The 15049-nt window shown below is 33.5% G+C and overlaps 4 protein-coding genes across 6 annotated transcripts; 1 reads left to right on the top strand and 3 right to left on the bottom strand.

The window, feature by feature from the left end:
* Positions 1-9: 9 nt before the first annotated feature.
* LOC106126406 (fibroblast growth factor receptor substrate 2) lies at positions 10-3103 on the bottom strand. The gene is made up of 3 exons (XM_013324054.1): positions 2669-3103; positions 2327-2577; positions 10-2101 (listed from the first exon to the last, which is right to left on the bottom strand). Exons 2-3 carry the CDS (start codon positions 2544-2546, stop codon positions 780-782), a joined length of 1542 nt encoding a protein of 513 aa, XP_013179508.1. The 5' UTR covers positions 2547-2577; positions 2669-3103; the 3' UTR covers positions 10-779.
* Positions 3104-3209: 106 nt separating this feature from the next.
* Positions 3210-8701, bottom strand: Rab3-GAP (Rab3 GTPase activating protein). 3 transcript variants are annotated; one of them, XM_013324532.1, is made up of 9 exons: positions 8483-8701; positions 8210-8421; positions 7883-8132; positions 7626-7797; positions 7373-7522; positions 6837-7089; positions 4179-6680; positions 3726-3923; positions 3210-3634 (listed from the first exon to the last, which is right to left on the bottom strand). In XM_013324532.1, the coding sequence occupies exons 1-9, from the start codon at positions 8559-8561 to the stop codon at positions 3452-3454; spliced, it is 3999 nt and encodes a 1332-aa protein (XP_013179986.1). In that variant the 5' UTR covers positions 8562-8701; the 3' UTR covers positions 3210-3451. The 3 variants fall into 3 exon arrangements, with proteins under 3 accessions (XP_013179986.1, XP_013179994.1, XP_013180004.1); XM_013324540.1 differs by lacking the exon at positions 8210-8421 and having other exon boundaries at positions 8483-8574; XM_013324550.1 differs by lacking the exons at positions 7626-7797; positions 8210-8421; positions 8483-8701 and having other exon boundaries at positions 7883-8039.
* Positions 8702-8774: 73 nt separating this feature from the next.
* MED8 (mediator complex subunit 8) lies at positions 8775-10437 on the top strand. Its single transcript, XM_013322614.1, has 4 exons — positions 8775-9084; positions 9302-9547; positions 9631-9727; positions 9841-10437. The coding sequence occupies exons 1-4, from the start codon at positions 8920-8922 to the stop codon at positions 10080-10082; spliced, it is 750 nt and encodes a 249-aa protein (XP_013178068.1). The 5' UTR covers positions 8775-8919; the 3' UTR covers positions 10083-10437.
* CCT4 (chaperonin containing TCP1 subunit 4) lies at positions 10431-14762 on the bottom strand. Its single transcript, XM_013322576.1, has 11 exons — positions 14532-14762; positions 14081-14133; positions 13421-13510; positions 13082-13249; positions 12861-13002; positions 12561-12769; positions 12280-12419; positions 11912-12116; positions 11403-11685; positions 11021-11223; positions 10431-10790 (listed from the first exon to the last, which is right to left on the bottom strand). Exons 1-11 carry the CDS (start codon positions 14635-14637, stop codon positions 10773-10775), a joined length of 1617 nt encoding a protein of 538 aa, XP_013178030.1. The 5' UTR covers positions 14638-14762; the 3' UTR covers positions 10431-10772.
* Positions 14763-15049: the final 287 nt, after the last annotated feature.

The following is a 15049-nucleotide window of genomic DNA, read 5'->3' as shown; positions in this document are numbered from 1 at the left end:
TAAAATTAATACAAATTATATTTCTTTTATTTTTATACATTATTGTTGTAAATCGACAATTGCACTACATATGCAAATTAAAATATAAAACAGAAATGTCATTTGGTTACATGTTAACTAATTTATTTTTATCACTATGTTCGATGGCCGTAGGTAGACGTTATAGGCGAGTCTGCCTACCTTACACTTACATTTATTATCTACAAACTAAATGTCTTATTCAAAAAAAAACATCTTTATTATAAATATTTGTTTAACAAATTATGCAAAATATTGTAATTAAAAAAATACGAGTCTTTGATTTTTACTTAGGTTTAAAAAATCTTTGGCAATAACTACGCCATTGGCAAATTAGCCTTGTCCTAACACTTAAAGCTACGCTATAATCAGCATTACTGTAATCAGCATTTCCACTTTTTGAATTACATAAAGCAATAAATTTAGTCACATTAAATAAAAGACAAAATTTAGAGCACATGAAGGCATGTTGCTATCTGCCATGTTACCAACAGATAGAAGAACAAAATTGGTAGAATAGCAATTTGCCACAATGCTTTTATAATTTAAGTTGTACTTGGCAATCAGTTATGGTACTACTCATTTGATCTGAATGCATTTTTGACAGTTACAATTGTGCTTATAGTCTAACTAGATTAAAAATATTTTTGATTTTATACTAAACAATTTTAACTTAACATATTTGGCAGATATTTCTTTTAGGTACAATAAATTTAATCTATTTTTAACCATTTTTGTAAAATCGAATTATTTAGATACTTTCATTTATGCGTTTTGTCAATCCCAGCAGGGCTGCCGCATGCAATACTGCATGAATTGTGTCGTGTCTTTCTTGAGCAGTCACTAATATCGCCCGAAGCAACAGATGTCAATGCAACTGTTTTATCAAAATCAATCGTAGTATACCCAACATTCAAAGGTGCCACAGTTGATAAAGTGTTTGTTGTGGTTGTCTTATCAAAGCTATTCTGAGACACCAAACGCCCACGAGTTTGTGATGAATGTGAGGCGGTGCTTTCATGTTTTGAACTTGTATAAGATTGATTTTCTGGTGAAACTAATTCTCTTGTTGCTTTCGTACAATCTTTGTTAGAATCTATATCCAGAATAGCATAGTTAACTTCAAGTTCCTCCACTGGTGACAATGAAGTGAAAGTATCAGACTCAGAAAACTTCTGATTTGGATCTGGAATATTGAAATGAAGACTTGGTTTTAAGTTTTTAGAGTTCTCAACTATTTCCCCTAACAATAAGTTTGCATAACTGTTAATTTCTTGCTTGTTGTTGATAGTTAAGTTACAATATTCAACTTGTTTAGGTGTCAGTGGTGTTGTGGGAATAGGGTCATTTTTCTCAGTTTCAGATAGATTTGTATCAGCTGGGGCAACATTAACATACAATCTTGCCGCTTCCTGTTGTTCTATACTGAGCTGTGCATAATGTTCGCTGTTACTACTTAATGTTGGTGATAGTGTTTTACTAACTGAACTTTTAGGAACATTTCCATTAATATAGCGACTTTCCAAGTATCTTGTTTCGTCTTCAATATCTTTCATAGTATTCAAAGCAGTTTCTTGTCGCAAAGTGTTTCTAAGAACGGCCAAATCTCTACTTATATCATTACTGTATACATGCCGAGTGTCTGTAGATGTAGCTGCATCTTGGTTGTTGTTATGTTCTCTTTTAAAATCCCTTACTTGATACACATTAGTAACTTGACTATTAGCTGCTTGAGGACGAGGGTTTAATGGCATCACTTCTAAAATGTCAGCACTTGATGGAGACCTAGGTGACTGGGTGGCATTTCTCATGACAGTGTTCTGTGAAGCTATGTTGGAAAGATTGCTGTTATGAGTCGGTCCAGCAGCATCTACTTGTCCATTATCAATTGACGAACGATGAACTACAGAGGCCTGTAATGTTTGACGTCCCTGAGGGGATGGTGTTAATCGGGATACAGGATATGGCACGGAATCATGTATGACATTTCTTAATTGAATTTGTTGTTGTAAAGTACGAAATAGTATAGAAGCCCTTCTGCATCTAAATGCATAAATTCCTTCTCCTGTCTCACATCTTCTCCCTGAAAAAGACACAATTAATTCAATATAAGCACTCTGACTCTTTACTTCACCTACCATAGATTTCTGAGATCAAGATCTCTGTATAAAACATACTGTCACCCTGTTATTTTTTTTTGACAAAATAGTAATAACATGCTTTGAATGGAGATTTTAGTCTCAGACACCCACATTTATTGCAACTAAATGTATCAAGTCCATAAACAATGATGCTGAGTGAAACGCACCTGATTCAAAACTAAATATTTCTGCTTCAAAACCGTATCGTCGTAAAGAGTGTAGAGGCCATACAGTAGAGTCTCTTCCTTCTCTGTACAAAACAATATCGGACTCTGTAATCTCTAATTGACCTGTACAGAGTTCTTCTCCATTGTCATCGATATTCATCACACGAAAAATATTCGGATGTAAATCGATAACCTCTTTTTTACTGTGAAGGCACCCCATTACTCCGATATATTTATACAGTCAAAGGAACCTGAAATAATTAAACAGTCGCTGCACAAAACACATTGAATGGATATTTATATTAGATAACAATCAGACACAATAAAATCAAAGCTACTAACATTGCATTATTTTCATGGTAAACAATAATCCATCGCCAGTGATTATTTGATCAATATCGTCAGTATTTATGGCACTAAAACTTTATCTTCCTTTTTATCTTATGTCGTCACTCGTGTCAATTAGTTTGTGGATCATTATAGTTTCTATTTATTTACTGTTTGTAACTATTAATGTAATTTTCCAATTCCATCAATTCTATACATTTTGTTACTTTTGCGATTTGTTTTCAATTTGACAATTAAGTGTCGGGTTGCCATTTTCACGAAACTTGACAAGAACTTACAATAAAATCACCTTTAATTTTTATTTTTTCACAATATGAAATGGTGTTTTTTATTATAAATTAAAATGGAACTGGATTAGATATTAAATAATCTTGCAATCAATAGGATATAAGACGGAAAATGGAGACTTGGTTTCGTTTATCCGACCGAACCATAACACCTCCGAATAAACAATATTTACAATATAGGTATTTAGAAATATAAAATACAGAGATTATAACGAATTTATTAATAAAGCATTTTATACGGCAAAATAAAAGTTTTGGGCAGTTCATTTGTTTTATTTCATACAGGGATTTATTTTTATATATTTATTATTTTATGATTGTTCTTAATTAATACATTTTAAAAGTCTCATCTAATTTTTTAAATACACACTATAATGATTGCATTATGTGTAATCTAAAACCTGCGAAATTTTGAATTAATGTAAATTTCTCAACGCCGAAATTTTTTCATTTTTCATGTAAAAACTAGCATCGCTAGGTCTCAATTTTACTACCCTAAATTTCTTCGTATTAACACTTCACAAGTTTCCACAATCAATTCTGCTAAATGTATATTTTGAAAGTTAGTTGATGTCTCGGTGGACATTTTTTTATCCACTTGTGATAAAAGTATTTGCAGTATTACCATTGTTGTAGTTAAAGAAGGGTTAGCAGGTATAGACACATCCAAAGTCTGCAAAACAAAACATACTGTTTATTATCCCTAAAACGAATGCTGTCAAAAACGTAAATATTTTGAATACTGAAATATAAATTATAAATACCGTATTCTGTAACCGTTTGTAAAGTTGTGGTGGTACTGTGACAATCCATTCCGGTTGATTTTTACACTTTTCAAGATTTCGTTTCAACCTTTGTATAGTGATGGCTACAATAGGCACCAATAACATTTCAGGATCCGCTACCGACCCTACTACAGTCTGCGCCAACGTATCATAACCCATATGGTACAATCCTACGACCTATTTTAGAAAGGCATATTTTTATAATTATATACAGGTTAATCACTTTTTTATTGACTAGTTTTTGGAGGAGGTACTCAAACTCTTCTTTTAGGTACAGTCGAGGGCAACACAAGTAACTTCGATCAACAGTAAACAGTTAATTTTTCAAGCACATCAGACATTACGGAATTGAAAGCAAACAAATTGAAATCATTAAATATATCATCAGCTTACAAAAGTAGTAAGTGAATGTAAGTAAATAGTAATACTCACATATTGGTGCTTTACAAAGTTTTCATTGACATTCCATAATTCAGCTAAAGTAGTAATATTTTCCATCCAAAGCAAACAGTCCTCGTTATTATAAAGTAGATTTGCTTCATCACTATTCACACAAGTGATGGTATCAATCGCAGCACGTATTAATTTCGTTAAAAATTTCATTCTAGGATTAACCATTTTTCCAGAAGGCTTCATATTTATATCTCTCTGAGCAATATTTCCAACTAGAGCCTCGATAAGGTATTGATAATCCATATCAAATAATGTGTCCAAAGCTTTCGGGAATTTCACGTTAAAATGGCATTGATAGTAGATTGTACAAGATATTTGATAATTAAGATTTAGTATATCATTATCAACATTTTTCACATCTTGGGCGACTTCGACCAATGACGGCATGCTCTCATCCCATATTTTCTCATATTTTATGACTTTTTTTTCTTGGTCAATAGCTGTGGTGGAACAAACGTGAAAATCGCGAAGGTATTGAGTTACGACTTGCAGAAAACTTTTCAAATGTTCACTGTTGAATCCTAAATCCTGCAAGCAAAGATGATCTTTTGGCAGTTTACCAACCTTATTGACTAAACGGCAAGTCAATTCAAAACTATGTTTGATATACGTAGACCAAATGATAGAAAACAAACCAAGACGAAGGTGCAAGTTAGATATATGTTTTAGGCAATGGAGAACAGCTTTTATATTTTCATTTGCTTGCATAGATTTCTGCCAATTTATTGCGTACTCCCAACACATGTTAGCAATAATGTAGTCTGCTAATGTACTCAACGGGAACTGTCGGCGAAGGAGAGAAAGCCATTTAAACAAATTTTGATTGTCATCAACATATGCCCGTGAATTTACTAAAAACAATTGCGCTGATTCACTACTTTCGTCGTCAGTATCTATATCGGTCTCAGAATATAGATCAACTAGTTCATTAGCAATTATAGCTTCGGGCAGTACACCCATACTACAAAGCCACTTTGCTATTAATTCGGTCACAGATCCTTTTCCTCTGGTGTATATGTATTTTAAATTAATATTGAAATCTTCCACAGACAATTTAGGTAGTGTTTTTCCTTTAAAAGTTCCTTTAAACATTAAAGTAATGCTAAGTACTGAAATATCCTCTAATTTACCAATTAAAAGACCCCATTTTGCATTCTCTTTTGTCACTGATTCCCAAGCATCTTCTCTTCCAGTCGTCTTGCCTTCAAACAAACTAGCCACCGCTTTACAAGCCATTGCTACTATCATACTTTTCAATGGACATCGCATTTCGACTAATAAGTCGCGAATATTCTGCCACCAAGGTGAAATATCATTGTAATTAATATTCGTTGCGTCCTCGGTAACTTTGCAGAGATAAAATAATATTTCAATAATGTTCTCGATTAGTTCAATATTAATTTCATCTAGTGACATGTTCATTACATGCGTGATTACCAGTTTGACTATCTCTTTAGAATCAATATGACTCTCTCTTACTACATTTGTTAAATTGGAAAAATCTTTTAATTTTATGATAGATTTAAAAATATTAGCAGCCAAATTGTCGAGTTTTTCAGCAGCAATATCAGGTTTTAATGTAATAACTTCGCTTGTCTTATCGAAAACAAAATAAGACATAAATTCTTTATAAGAACTTGTATTGTTATCCACAAAAGAAACCCTTGGTTGGTACTCCTTAAAATTATTTTCCTGTGCTAAAATCAATAATCTTTCCAATATGCAACTATCATCTTCCAAGAGATGAAAAGCTCGACATGTTTCATCTTCTTCGTTGGTTTCATTTTTCGTATGTGTCAATTTTAAATCTTCACATACTTTCTCTACTATCCCCTCCATACCAACACAAGCGTCGTCATTAATGTTTCTAAAAAAGAAAATCAGCAAAGCCAATTTAGCGAAATAATTCTTAGTTTCTTGGACTTGACTGTTTAAGCTTTCTTTCTCAACACTCTCCCAAAATATTTCTAAACAAGATGTAAGAACGTCGCTTGGCATATTCGTATTTCTTATAAATAAATCCATACAATGTTTCCTTATTTCCAATGTTTTAAAATTTGTTGCCTTTTGAATTATTTCATTTTTTGATTCCTCAGAGAGCAACTGTTCCTTTTTCATAATTTCGCGTATTTCGCGCAAAACATGCAAGTCTTTGGATCGTTGTAAATGTTCACCTTCTAAAGAATAATAGAAAGGTATATTGAATTTCTTCAATTTACCATCAGGGTCTATTAAAACGCATTGAAATTCGGGCATGTTAAGTTTTTTATGATTATAATTTTTTTCGGCTCCAACCAAACCACAGCTGTTGTATAGAAGTTGACCATTTTTAGTTGCTGTGAAGACTGCAACACGCGTGCCTCTCTGCATTAGACGAATGTCAATAAGGCCCTTTTTCGGGTTGTAAATAATTAAAAATATAGCTCTTCTTATTTCTTTTATTGATGTCAGTTGCGGTTTTTTGCTATCTGTATCAAAAATCTGAAAAAAAAAAACTTAATACTGCCGCAAAACAAACACCACACCATGACGTCAATGCTTAGCTTAAAATTCCCTAATGTTACCAATGGAGACACAAAATGTCTGCTTTAATTCGCAACAATAGACTACAAAATACGACAAAACAATGCATTTTACCTGGACAAACGCACATTGTGCATCCCTATAACCTTTAAATAGCCGAATTATATATCCACTGTTGACATCCAGTACCGCAACTCGGCCCAAGTTGTCTGCTAACGCCGCCAGCCGGCGATCCGGAGATATAGCTACGAATGTCCCGAGGCGCTGCGAGTCATATATACCATTACGCATCGATAGTGTCTCCGATCGGATGATAGGCTCAGGATTTGCAACCATATTTTCAGTTGACCCACCACCCAGCCAGCCACTTAAAACATTAAATCAAAAACTTTTATTGCTAGCAATAAAATACAGACGTCGTTTTAAGCCAACAGCATTATATAAGATATGTGTTTATAAAGTGTTAATATAAATATGTAATACTTTTCAATAAAATTTAATAAATTTAATTAGCAATTGGTTTGGTTGTGGAGACAGAACAAAATTATTTATGTCTTGACAAGACTATAGGTGAAAAATAATGTCATATGCATGTAAGTTCAATATAGTTAAAACTTAGAACCATAAATAAAAATGAAAATATAACTCACGGCAAAGCAGATTTTATTTTGTTAGCAACAGCTCTTGCAACATCTTGCAGTGGTGGTGTTGTTCCACCTTCCAGTGCATAATGAAATCCAGTATATGGCGATGTTCCTACTGTTAATATTAAACTATTGACTGGAGGAATTGACCTGTACCTGTAGATTTACAAGTATCATTTTAATAAAGTTCTAGTATGAATAAAGTCTTATAATAAGAGACAAAGTAATATTAAATATGTATTGTTAATTATGGTCATACCAGGTGTCATAGCCTCCATATGTTGAAGCCGCCAGAAAATGATCAAATGTATTTTTCAATTCAAGGCCCACAACTGATGCATCGCTAATCAATTCTTGTTCAGTAAATGACCATTTTCTTATATTTATACTGCGACTATCAATAACATAATCACTTTGTACACCAGCCTGAACTAAAATTATTGGTTTTAAAATATATTAATATTTCAATTTCAATGAAAATTGTCATATTGTTAATATATTTGCAATGCAACTTACCACGGGCTAACTGTGCTTTTGCATTTCGGAGTGTTTGAAATAAACTTGACCCAGACAAAATGCATATGCATCCTTGAAACAAAATATGAATATCATCTGGTAAAGTTCCATATGTTCCTGTATGACATGATATCTTCATAACAGGTTTATCATCCAATTTTTCAAGCAATAACAAATGGCCAGTATTAGTATAAAATCCTATACTGCCATTAGTAAATCCTACAATAATGCAGAACCAATCAGGTCCATTCTGTAAGAATTAAAAGAAACAAAGTTAATGATACACATTGAAAAGGAAATAAACATTAATTTTTAATACAGCACAACCTGAGAAGAGTGATATGATGGGCAAATAGATAAGGCCAAAATAGCACTTATTTCTGCAGGTAATGTCCCACTCCACGATATAATAAAAGTGTTACTTTCAATAGCACTGATCCACTGTGTTGTAAGAAGACACAAACGATTCTTGAAGCCCACAGCCAGAAGGTTACCACAAGGCGACAATGAGACAGAACATTGTGATAGCCAATTTTTATCTGGAAAAATGAAAAGTTTTATCGAGACTTTTTCTTATTATCAAGACACAAGTGTCCTTACCTTCTCTTTCAGGAATAAAGAGAGATCTTCCTAAACTTAAAATGTCTCCACAATCAGCAATCTGTTCCACAGTGCACATTTTTTCACAAATTCAATTATCCATTACGATTATAATTGCATTTATTTCTTTTATTGATCGTATTACAGTATTATTGCAACAAAAACTTGATCAAATCTTTGTATTTGACACTTGAAATAGGTGTTTCAACCAAAGAGAATAATAAAATATTTGGAATTGTTATAACATGACGTGACAGAAGTTTGACATTGACAGTAGACAGTGACAGAACCAACCTAAGAAATTTGACAGATTTCAGCTGTATATACGCCCGCATAGTGCCCCGATTTATTTAATAATTAAACTATATTTATGAAATTAGTGAACGTTATTAAGTTTTAATTAAATCAATTACCTAAGCGCAAACGTATGAAGTAAAATGCAGCGTGAAGAAAAACAATTGGAAGCAACATTGCATGCCATATTAAATCGTGTAAATGATCTTAAAACTGCTATACAAGCACTAATATCAAAACTAGAAAATGAATATGAAACTATTAACTGGCCGACATTTCTTGATAATTATGCCATTTTATCAGGACATGTATGTATTATTGACATAATACAATTATAAGTATAACACAATTATTGATTATTATTACAATTTCTATCAAGCTATGCATCAATCCGCAAATAATTGTCTCCAAAAAAGTTGTGTTTTGATGCCTATCTTCTGATTTAATTCCATAAAGAACCAAACATAGCCATAACATTTCGATTACTTCTAGGTTAATATATCTGATAAATAAATTTAATTCTAGCTGACTGGTTTGAGCAAAATTCTTCAGTCTGAAGTGGCTCCATCATTACGATCTGTAGTGGTTCTTCCCTTGCAATTGGGATGTGAAAGAGATGAAGCTTTAGCTCGTTTGACCGAAGGCCGTGTACCTGCATGCACACATGACTTGGTTCCTGATTTACTAAGAACTAAACCAGAGCCTCAAGCTGAACAACGTCTTCAGCAATTTAATCACAAAGCCAGCACACTCAGTCATGATACTGCACAGGTATATATATATATGGTACAATCAGGATAATTACAGTCATTGTATCAATTTTATTGGGAAATGTACCAATTTGTCTTTTCCAGAAACAAGTGGCACAGTTCACAAAAGTGATTAGTCATGTATGGGAAATCATATCTAAAGGTCGTGAAGATTGGGAGGGAGAATCAATGAGATCAGCAGGTAATTTAATCAACAACATACCACATACATTGATTATTTATACATTTTTATTGTTTGACACAAATATCATTAATCCTACATCCATCCTAAAATTATATTTCTTTCGTACACAGGTATGCAACCCACTCATAGTATTGCTGATACACATGCATTGGTCACTGCAGTGGGAACAGGAAAAGGTCTTCGACCAGGCATGCCATCTATGGGACCTTCTGGTGTGGGAGCACCTGGCTTAGGACCCTCACGCGGCCCGGCGCCTCAACTCGGTCCCGCTGCTGCTGCTATGCCTAAAGCACCCTCTGCTATTAAAACAAACATAAAAGCAGCAAATCAAATACATCCATACCAGCGTTAATTACTGTATTTTTACCTTACATCCAGAGGGATGATTTTTGCGCGTATATAGTTTCATTGTGACCTAAAGTAGAATTAGTAATAGATTTAGGTCTACTAGCCCTTTTTAGGGGGTTAACAGAGTTATGTGAGACGGTGTAAGTCGCAGTCCTGTGGCCCCCTTTCCATGTAGTATTCTGAGCAGTCGCCCAACAGCGCCCTAACGCCAAGTAGAATTGATTCAAAAATCTTGGTTGATAGCTTATTTGATTTTAAAGTGTTTAGTTATTAAGGATGTTGGAGTTATTAATTCTTCAAAAATAACTTATGTGAAATGGAAATATTACAACTAAGAAATAAAACAAACATAATTGTCATTACTTTTTTATTTGAAAACCTGAAAAAAAACAAACCTGAAAACACTTTAGTCATACAATTAAATTACTTGGGTTTTACAATTTCTCAGGAATTCTTATAATCTAAAATCATTAAAATAAAACATAGTGGCAAAAGAAGAGAATTAAATGCATTACATGTTGCTTTGAAATAATATTAGTAGTACTAGTAGACATATAAAACTTACAAGTTTTTATGTAACACAGTAAAATGACAAATGATTACAAACATATGTTCAAGCTAAGGCTTCTAAGCTTTCAAATAAGTTAATACTTTGTGAACTGGTTTGATTAATGTTGTTACATAATAATTTGTTTTAATTAACTGTGTTTATCTGAAAAAAAAAAGAATGTGAATTAGTAAATATATTAGAAATTCTCAAAATCATTTTAGTGTATGGCATGGCATGAATACTTTACATGTTTAAAATATATGTGTTTGAACCATACTCTTTATGTAGAAATCACAACTTTGGTTGTTGATTACTTATGTATTTTGATAAAGGCGGGCGACGTCACATTTATAATGTAGCTATTGAAAGCATGTGTGTCAACATGTACTTACAATGTCGTCGATCTTGAGTATGGCGCGCACGGTCTCCGTGGCCAGCCCGAGTGCGGAGGAGGTGACCTGCAGCGGCTGCAGTACGTGCTCCTGGCGCATGTCAGTGACGCGGCCGCGGCGCACGTTCACACCCGCCCCGCACCCCGCAGCACCGCTCGCGTGGGCCGCGCGCAACTCCGTCACCGTCTCGATAGGGTTTAATCCTACCATACAGCAAAGAAATTTTTGGTGTTCATTTGTGTGTATTTATTGCGTACCATTGATCTGGTCCTTACAATTCCAATTTGTTATTTCAAATAACACTGTATAGAAACTTAACCAGAACTGATGGAATATTTTTTTCACATCTTAGTTTATATAAAGAGTAAGAGGCAATACTAACCGGCGTTCTCAGCGAGCGTTGACGGTACAACTTCTAGAGCATCAGCATAGGCTCGCAGGCAGTAGTGGTCGGCGCCGGGCGCGGCGATGGCAGCCCGGGCCAGCGCGGCGGAAGCGGCTGCTTCGGGCGCGCCACCACCCGGGAGCAATGCCGGTCTGCGCGCTACACAACGTACCACGCACAGCGCATCGTGCAGCGATCGCGCCGCTTCTGCCACCACCGCGCCGCTCGTGCCTCGCACCAACACTGACACCGTGCGCCCGCCGTTGTTGCATCCTGTCATCTGCAATTACATATAATTTTATAGTGAACCCCACATAAACATAAAAATGTCAGAAGAGTAATAGTGGAATGCTTATGATTTATGATACATAGAGAAAACTTTAGGCTTTTTAAAATGAAATCTCATATTATAAATCATATTCAAATTGCAAAACATCACAATATTTTTAATTCTTGTAGTCATTATAAAACTTATGATGAACCTACTTTCGTAAGCAAGTGGTTACCTTGATATATCTGCCACCTGGTTCATTGATCTCTTCTACTAAATCAACATTAACCATGTTCTCTGCTGTGAAATGGTCAAGAGAAGCAATCGGCCGACAACCCAGAGTCTTGCACACAAACTCAATATCTTCACGTTCAATATCTTTGATCACCATGGTTTTGATTTTGTCCAAAAAGTGTACAGCCAAGTCACTTAAGGCATCCCTGCATAACATCAATGTAATAAAATTTAAAAATCAATTTACATTTAACATGACTATCTTAATCAAAAATTTAATTTTTATCTTTAATAGTCTTTTGAAATTATTAAAGTTAACCAAAGTCTACAAATTTTATAATTCTCCTAGAAATTATAGTTGGAACATACCTCAAAATTGACTTCTGCACCAACAAGACATTGCATCCTGCCTTCTTGATCTGTTTGACAATGTTCAAAATATACTGTCGTTCCTCTTTCAACACACGGTCCATGGCGGCATAATCTGATACAATCACATTGTGGTCCATCTGCAACAAAATACAGTATTTCTCAGCATTAATGTAAATTCTCATCATTTCAATACACCTATCTTTAACATTTTATAAAACATAGTAAGACATTGTTAGTATTATTTTTCTAAAATATATAATGTCAAATTAAAAACTTACATCAGTTTTTGGTGGAGAAATGCAGAACTGTATAAGTCCAACTTTAGCTTTTTCAATGCGATGAGGCCCATTTACATTAGCTGAGCGATGAGGGATAACAAGGCCTTGTATAAGTTCAGTATCTTCCACTGTACCACCAATACGTTCAATTACTTTAACGTCACGCAAATCTACACGAGCGCCCACTCCACCGGGAATAGTTTCCATGACTGTAGAATAATAAAATAATACACATAATTCAGACATTTTTCATATCCAAAACAGTATAGTAACACATTTTTATTTTGTTCAATAACTTACCAGCACAAATGGCTTGAACCGCAATAGGGGCTAAAATAGATGAATGTTGTGATACAACTTTGGAGTTAAGAGATGTAGCCGCTGCTTTCAGCAGAGCATCTTCATTGGTAAGATCCACTGGAATCGACATACTTTCTACAACCTGTTAACAATAAATAAATCTTAGAAAAAGTCTTAAATCTTACAAGCTCTTATTTAAAATAACACATATATTGCTTTACCTGTAATGCCATTTGCAAAGCCTTCTGGAATCCATCAGAAATTACAGTTGGATGAATGCCCTTCTGTAAGAGTTTCTCAGCTGCATCCAAAAGGGCTCCAGCAATTACTACAACCGAGGTGGTACCATCTCCTGCTTCAATATCTTGGGCCCTAGACAGCTCCACCAACTAAAAAAATATTGAAATTACATACACACAAAAAAAAGCTTACAGCCTATGATTGGCTTTATGAAATAAAACCTTTTATCTCCTAGTTAATATTACTATTCCATCATTGAAAATTCCAATTTTTATTTAATCAGCATATAATTTGGATAAACTAAAACAAAATGTAAATACCATTTTAGCTGCTGGATGAATAACACTCATTTGTTTTAAAATAGTTGCACCATCATTAGTGATAGTGACTTCACCATTGGCTGCTTGAATCTGAAAGAAAAATAAGTGACAATAGGGAAATTAACCAAACTATCAGTCATTATAAGTTTAGTGGTTTTTACTAATATACTCTCCATAAGAATAGTACATAATGTCTTGGATATGTCTTGTTTAAAATAAATGACTTATTAATACTTTTCTTAAAAAAATCATTAAACTCCAAATTAAATATTGAACTTCACATCATTATTGTGTTTATTCAGTTTGAAAATTTTCTAAAAGTGCAGTTAATCAAAGCAAGACAAATAGGTGAATCAAAAAGGTATGTAATATACTCAGATACAATGCTCACAACAATATAAATAGGTAATTACTAAGAATAATTTTCAATGCTATAATTTCCCTTTTAATAATAAAAACAAAAAATTCTATGTAATTGTGCATTGAACTTTGCTGTTTCATTTAAGCTTTTTCAAAGATTCTAATTGGTAAATTGCACAGGGTTTAATTAATAAACTGTTGACATATAATTAAGTTAGCCACCCTCACCATATATCATGTTTTAACGACTACTATATCAACATACTTATTTTACTCTTGTATGTTAATGATTTTACTAACCATTTTATCCATTCCACGGGGTCCCAAGCTTGTGCGGATAGCATCTGACACAGCTAAAATTTAAAAACAAAGTTTTAACAATTGCTCACTAATAATATTCAGATAATATTGCTAATACATATCCTTCGAAAAGATGGAAAGTTGTAATGAAAACTATTGATCATTTTTGCATCCATATGAAATATTAAAAAATTATACTGCATTTGCAAGTTTTCGTTTACTTTAATTTATTTCAGTTAATAAAATATTATAATAGTGACTATTAATAAGTTTAAAAAGACAAAACAAAAACAGCCGGTGTACACACTAATTAGTCATAGTACTACTAAATAAATTATTTCCTGCCCACCTTATTGTGCTTAATATACACAAAATAAATAAGAAAGTATATATTTACTGAGTAATTAATAGAAAATGTAATATGACGTTAGTTTTAAGCACAAATAAATACCTTTTGCAGCATTTATATTACTTAGGCGAACATCAGTTGGTTTACTCTTGTTTTTATAAACCGTCGAATTAACTTTGGCAGAGTCTCCTCCAGCTTTAGGAGCCATTTTATGTGATAAATAATGTCAATTTAGTATTTAACTAATATCAGATTCTTTTGGATTAATTTTACGAACCGCTAAAACCTTTAGTAAATATCTGAATTTGACATTTAACACTATCTGTCATCTGTCAGTCAAATTCTCGTTCATGACATTAAAAAAACAAAAGCACATGACAAGAAACACAGACTCCTTAAAGCTATTTTTTTAATAAAAAAAAAACAATTCACCCTGCGAGACTTATGTATAATCCTTTTTATTTGGGGTTTTCCTTGTTCTTTCACTTAAATAAATGAATGGCCCCTATTCATCTCATGGCATCTATCTATTAAACCCAGACCCCTGGGGGTAATCTATGGACTAACCCTTCCACCCGCTTGAAGTTGCTTGAAGTTGCTTGAAGTTGACATTTGATAGT

Source organism: Papilio xuthus, unplaced genomic scaffold (assembly GCF_000836235.2).
Source record: "Papilio xuthus unplaced genomic scaffold, Pxut_1.1 DF828952.1, whole genome shotgun sequence".
NCBI lineage: Eukaryota > Metazoa > Arthropoda > Insecta > Lepidoptera > Papilionidae > Papilio > Papilio xuthus.
Note: the sequence above shows the minus strand (reverse complement) of the source record. Positions and strands in the feature narration are given on the sequence as shown.

Excerpts from the sequence above, each read along its gene's own strand:
- Rab3-GAP (XM_013324532.1), bottom strand. The coding sequence starts at position 8,561 with ATGTGCACTGTGGAACAGATTGCTGATTGTGGAGACATTTTAAGTTTA. Across the intron at positions 8,133-8,209 it reads CATCATATCACTCTTCTCAG|AATGGACCTGATTGGTTCTG; the intron begins GTTGTGCTGTAT and ends TAATTCTTACAG. Across the intron at positions 7,798-7,882 it reads AAAAGCACAGTTAGCCCGTG|TTCAGGCTGGTGTACAAAGT; the intron begins GTAAGTTGCATT and ends CAATAATTTTAG.
- LOC106126406 (XM_013324054.1), bottom strand. The coding sequence starts at position 2,546 with ATGGGGTGCCTTCACAGTAAAAAAGAGGTTATCGATTTACATCCGAAT. Across the intron at positions 2,102-2,326 it reads AATATTTAGTTTTGAATCAG|GGAGAAGATGTGAGACAGGA; the intron begins GTGCGTTTCACT and ends TGTCTTTTTCAG.
- MED8 (XM_013322614.1), top strand. The coding sequence starts at position 8,920 with ATGCAGCGTGAAGAAAAACAATTGGAAGCAACATTGCATGCCATATTA. Across the intron at positions 9,548-9,630 it reads TCAGTCATGATACTGCACAG|AAACAAGTGGCACAGTTCAC; the intron begins GTATATATATAT and ends TGTCTTTTCCAG. Across the intron at positions 9,728-9,840 it reads AGAATCAATGAGATCAGCAG|GTATGCAACCCACTCATAGT; the intron begins GTAATTTAATCA and ends TTTCGTACACAG.
- CCT4 (XM_013322576.1), bottom strand. The coding sequence starts at position 14,637 with ATGGCTCCTAAAGCTGGAGGAGACTCTGCCAAAGTTAATTCGACGGTT. Across the intron at positions 14,134-14,531 it reads TAATATAAATGCTGCAAAAG|CTGTGTCAGATGCTATCCGC; the intron begins GTATTTATTTGT and ends TTTAAATTTTAG. Across the intron at positions 12,117-12,279 it reads GTGCAGAAGTCAATTTTGAG|GGATGCCTTAAGTGACTTGG; the intron begins GTATGTTCCAAC and ends GATGTTATGCAG.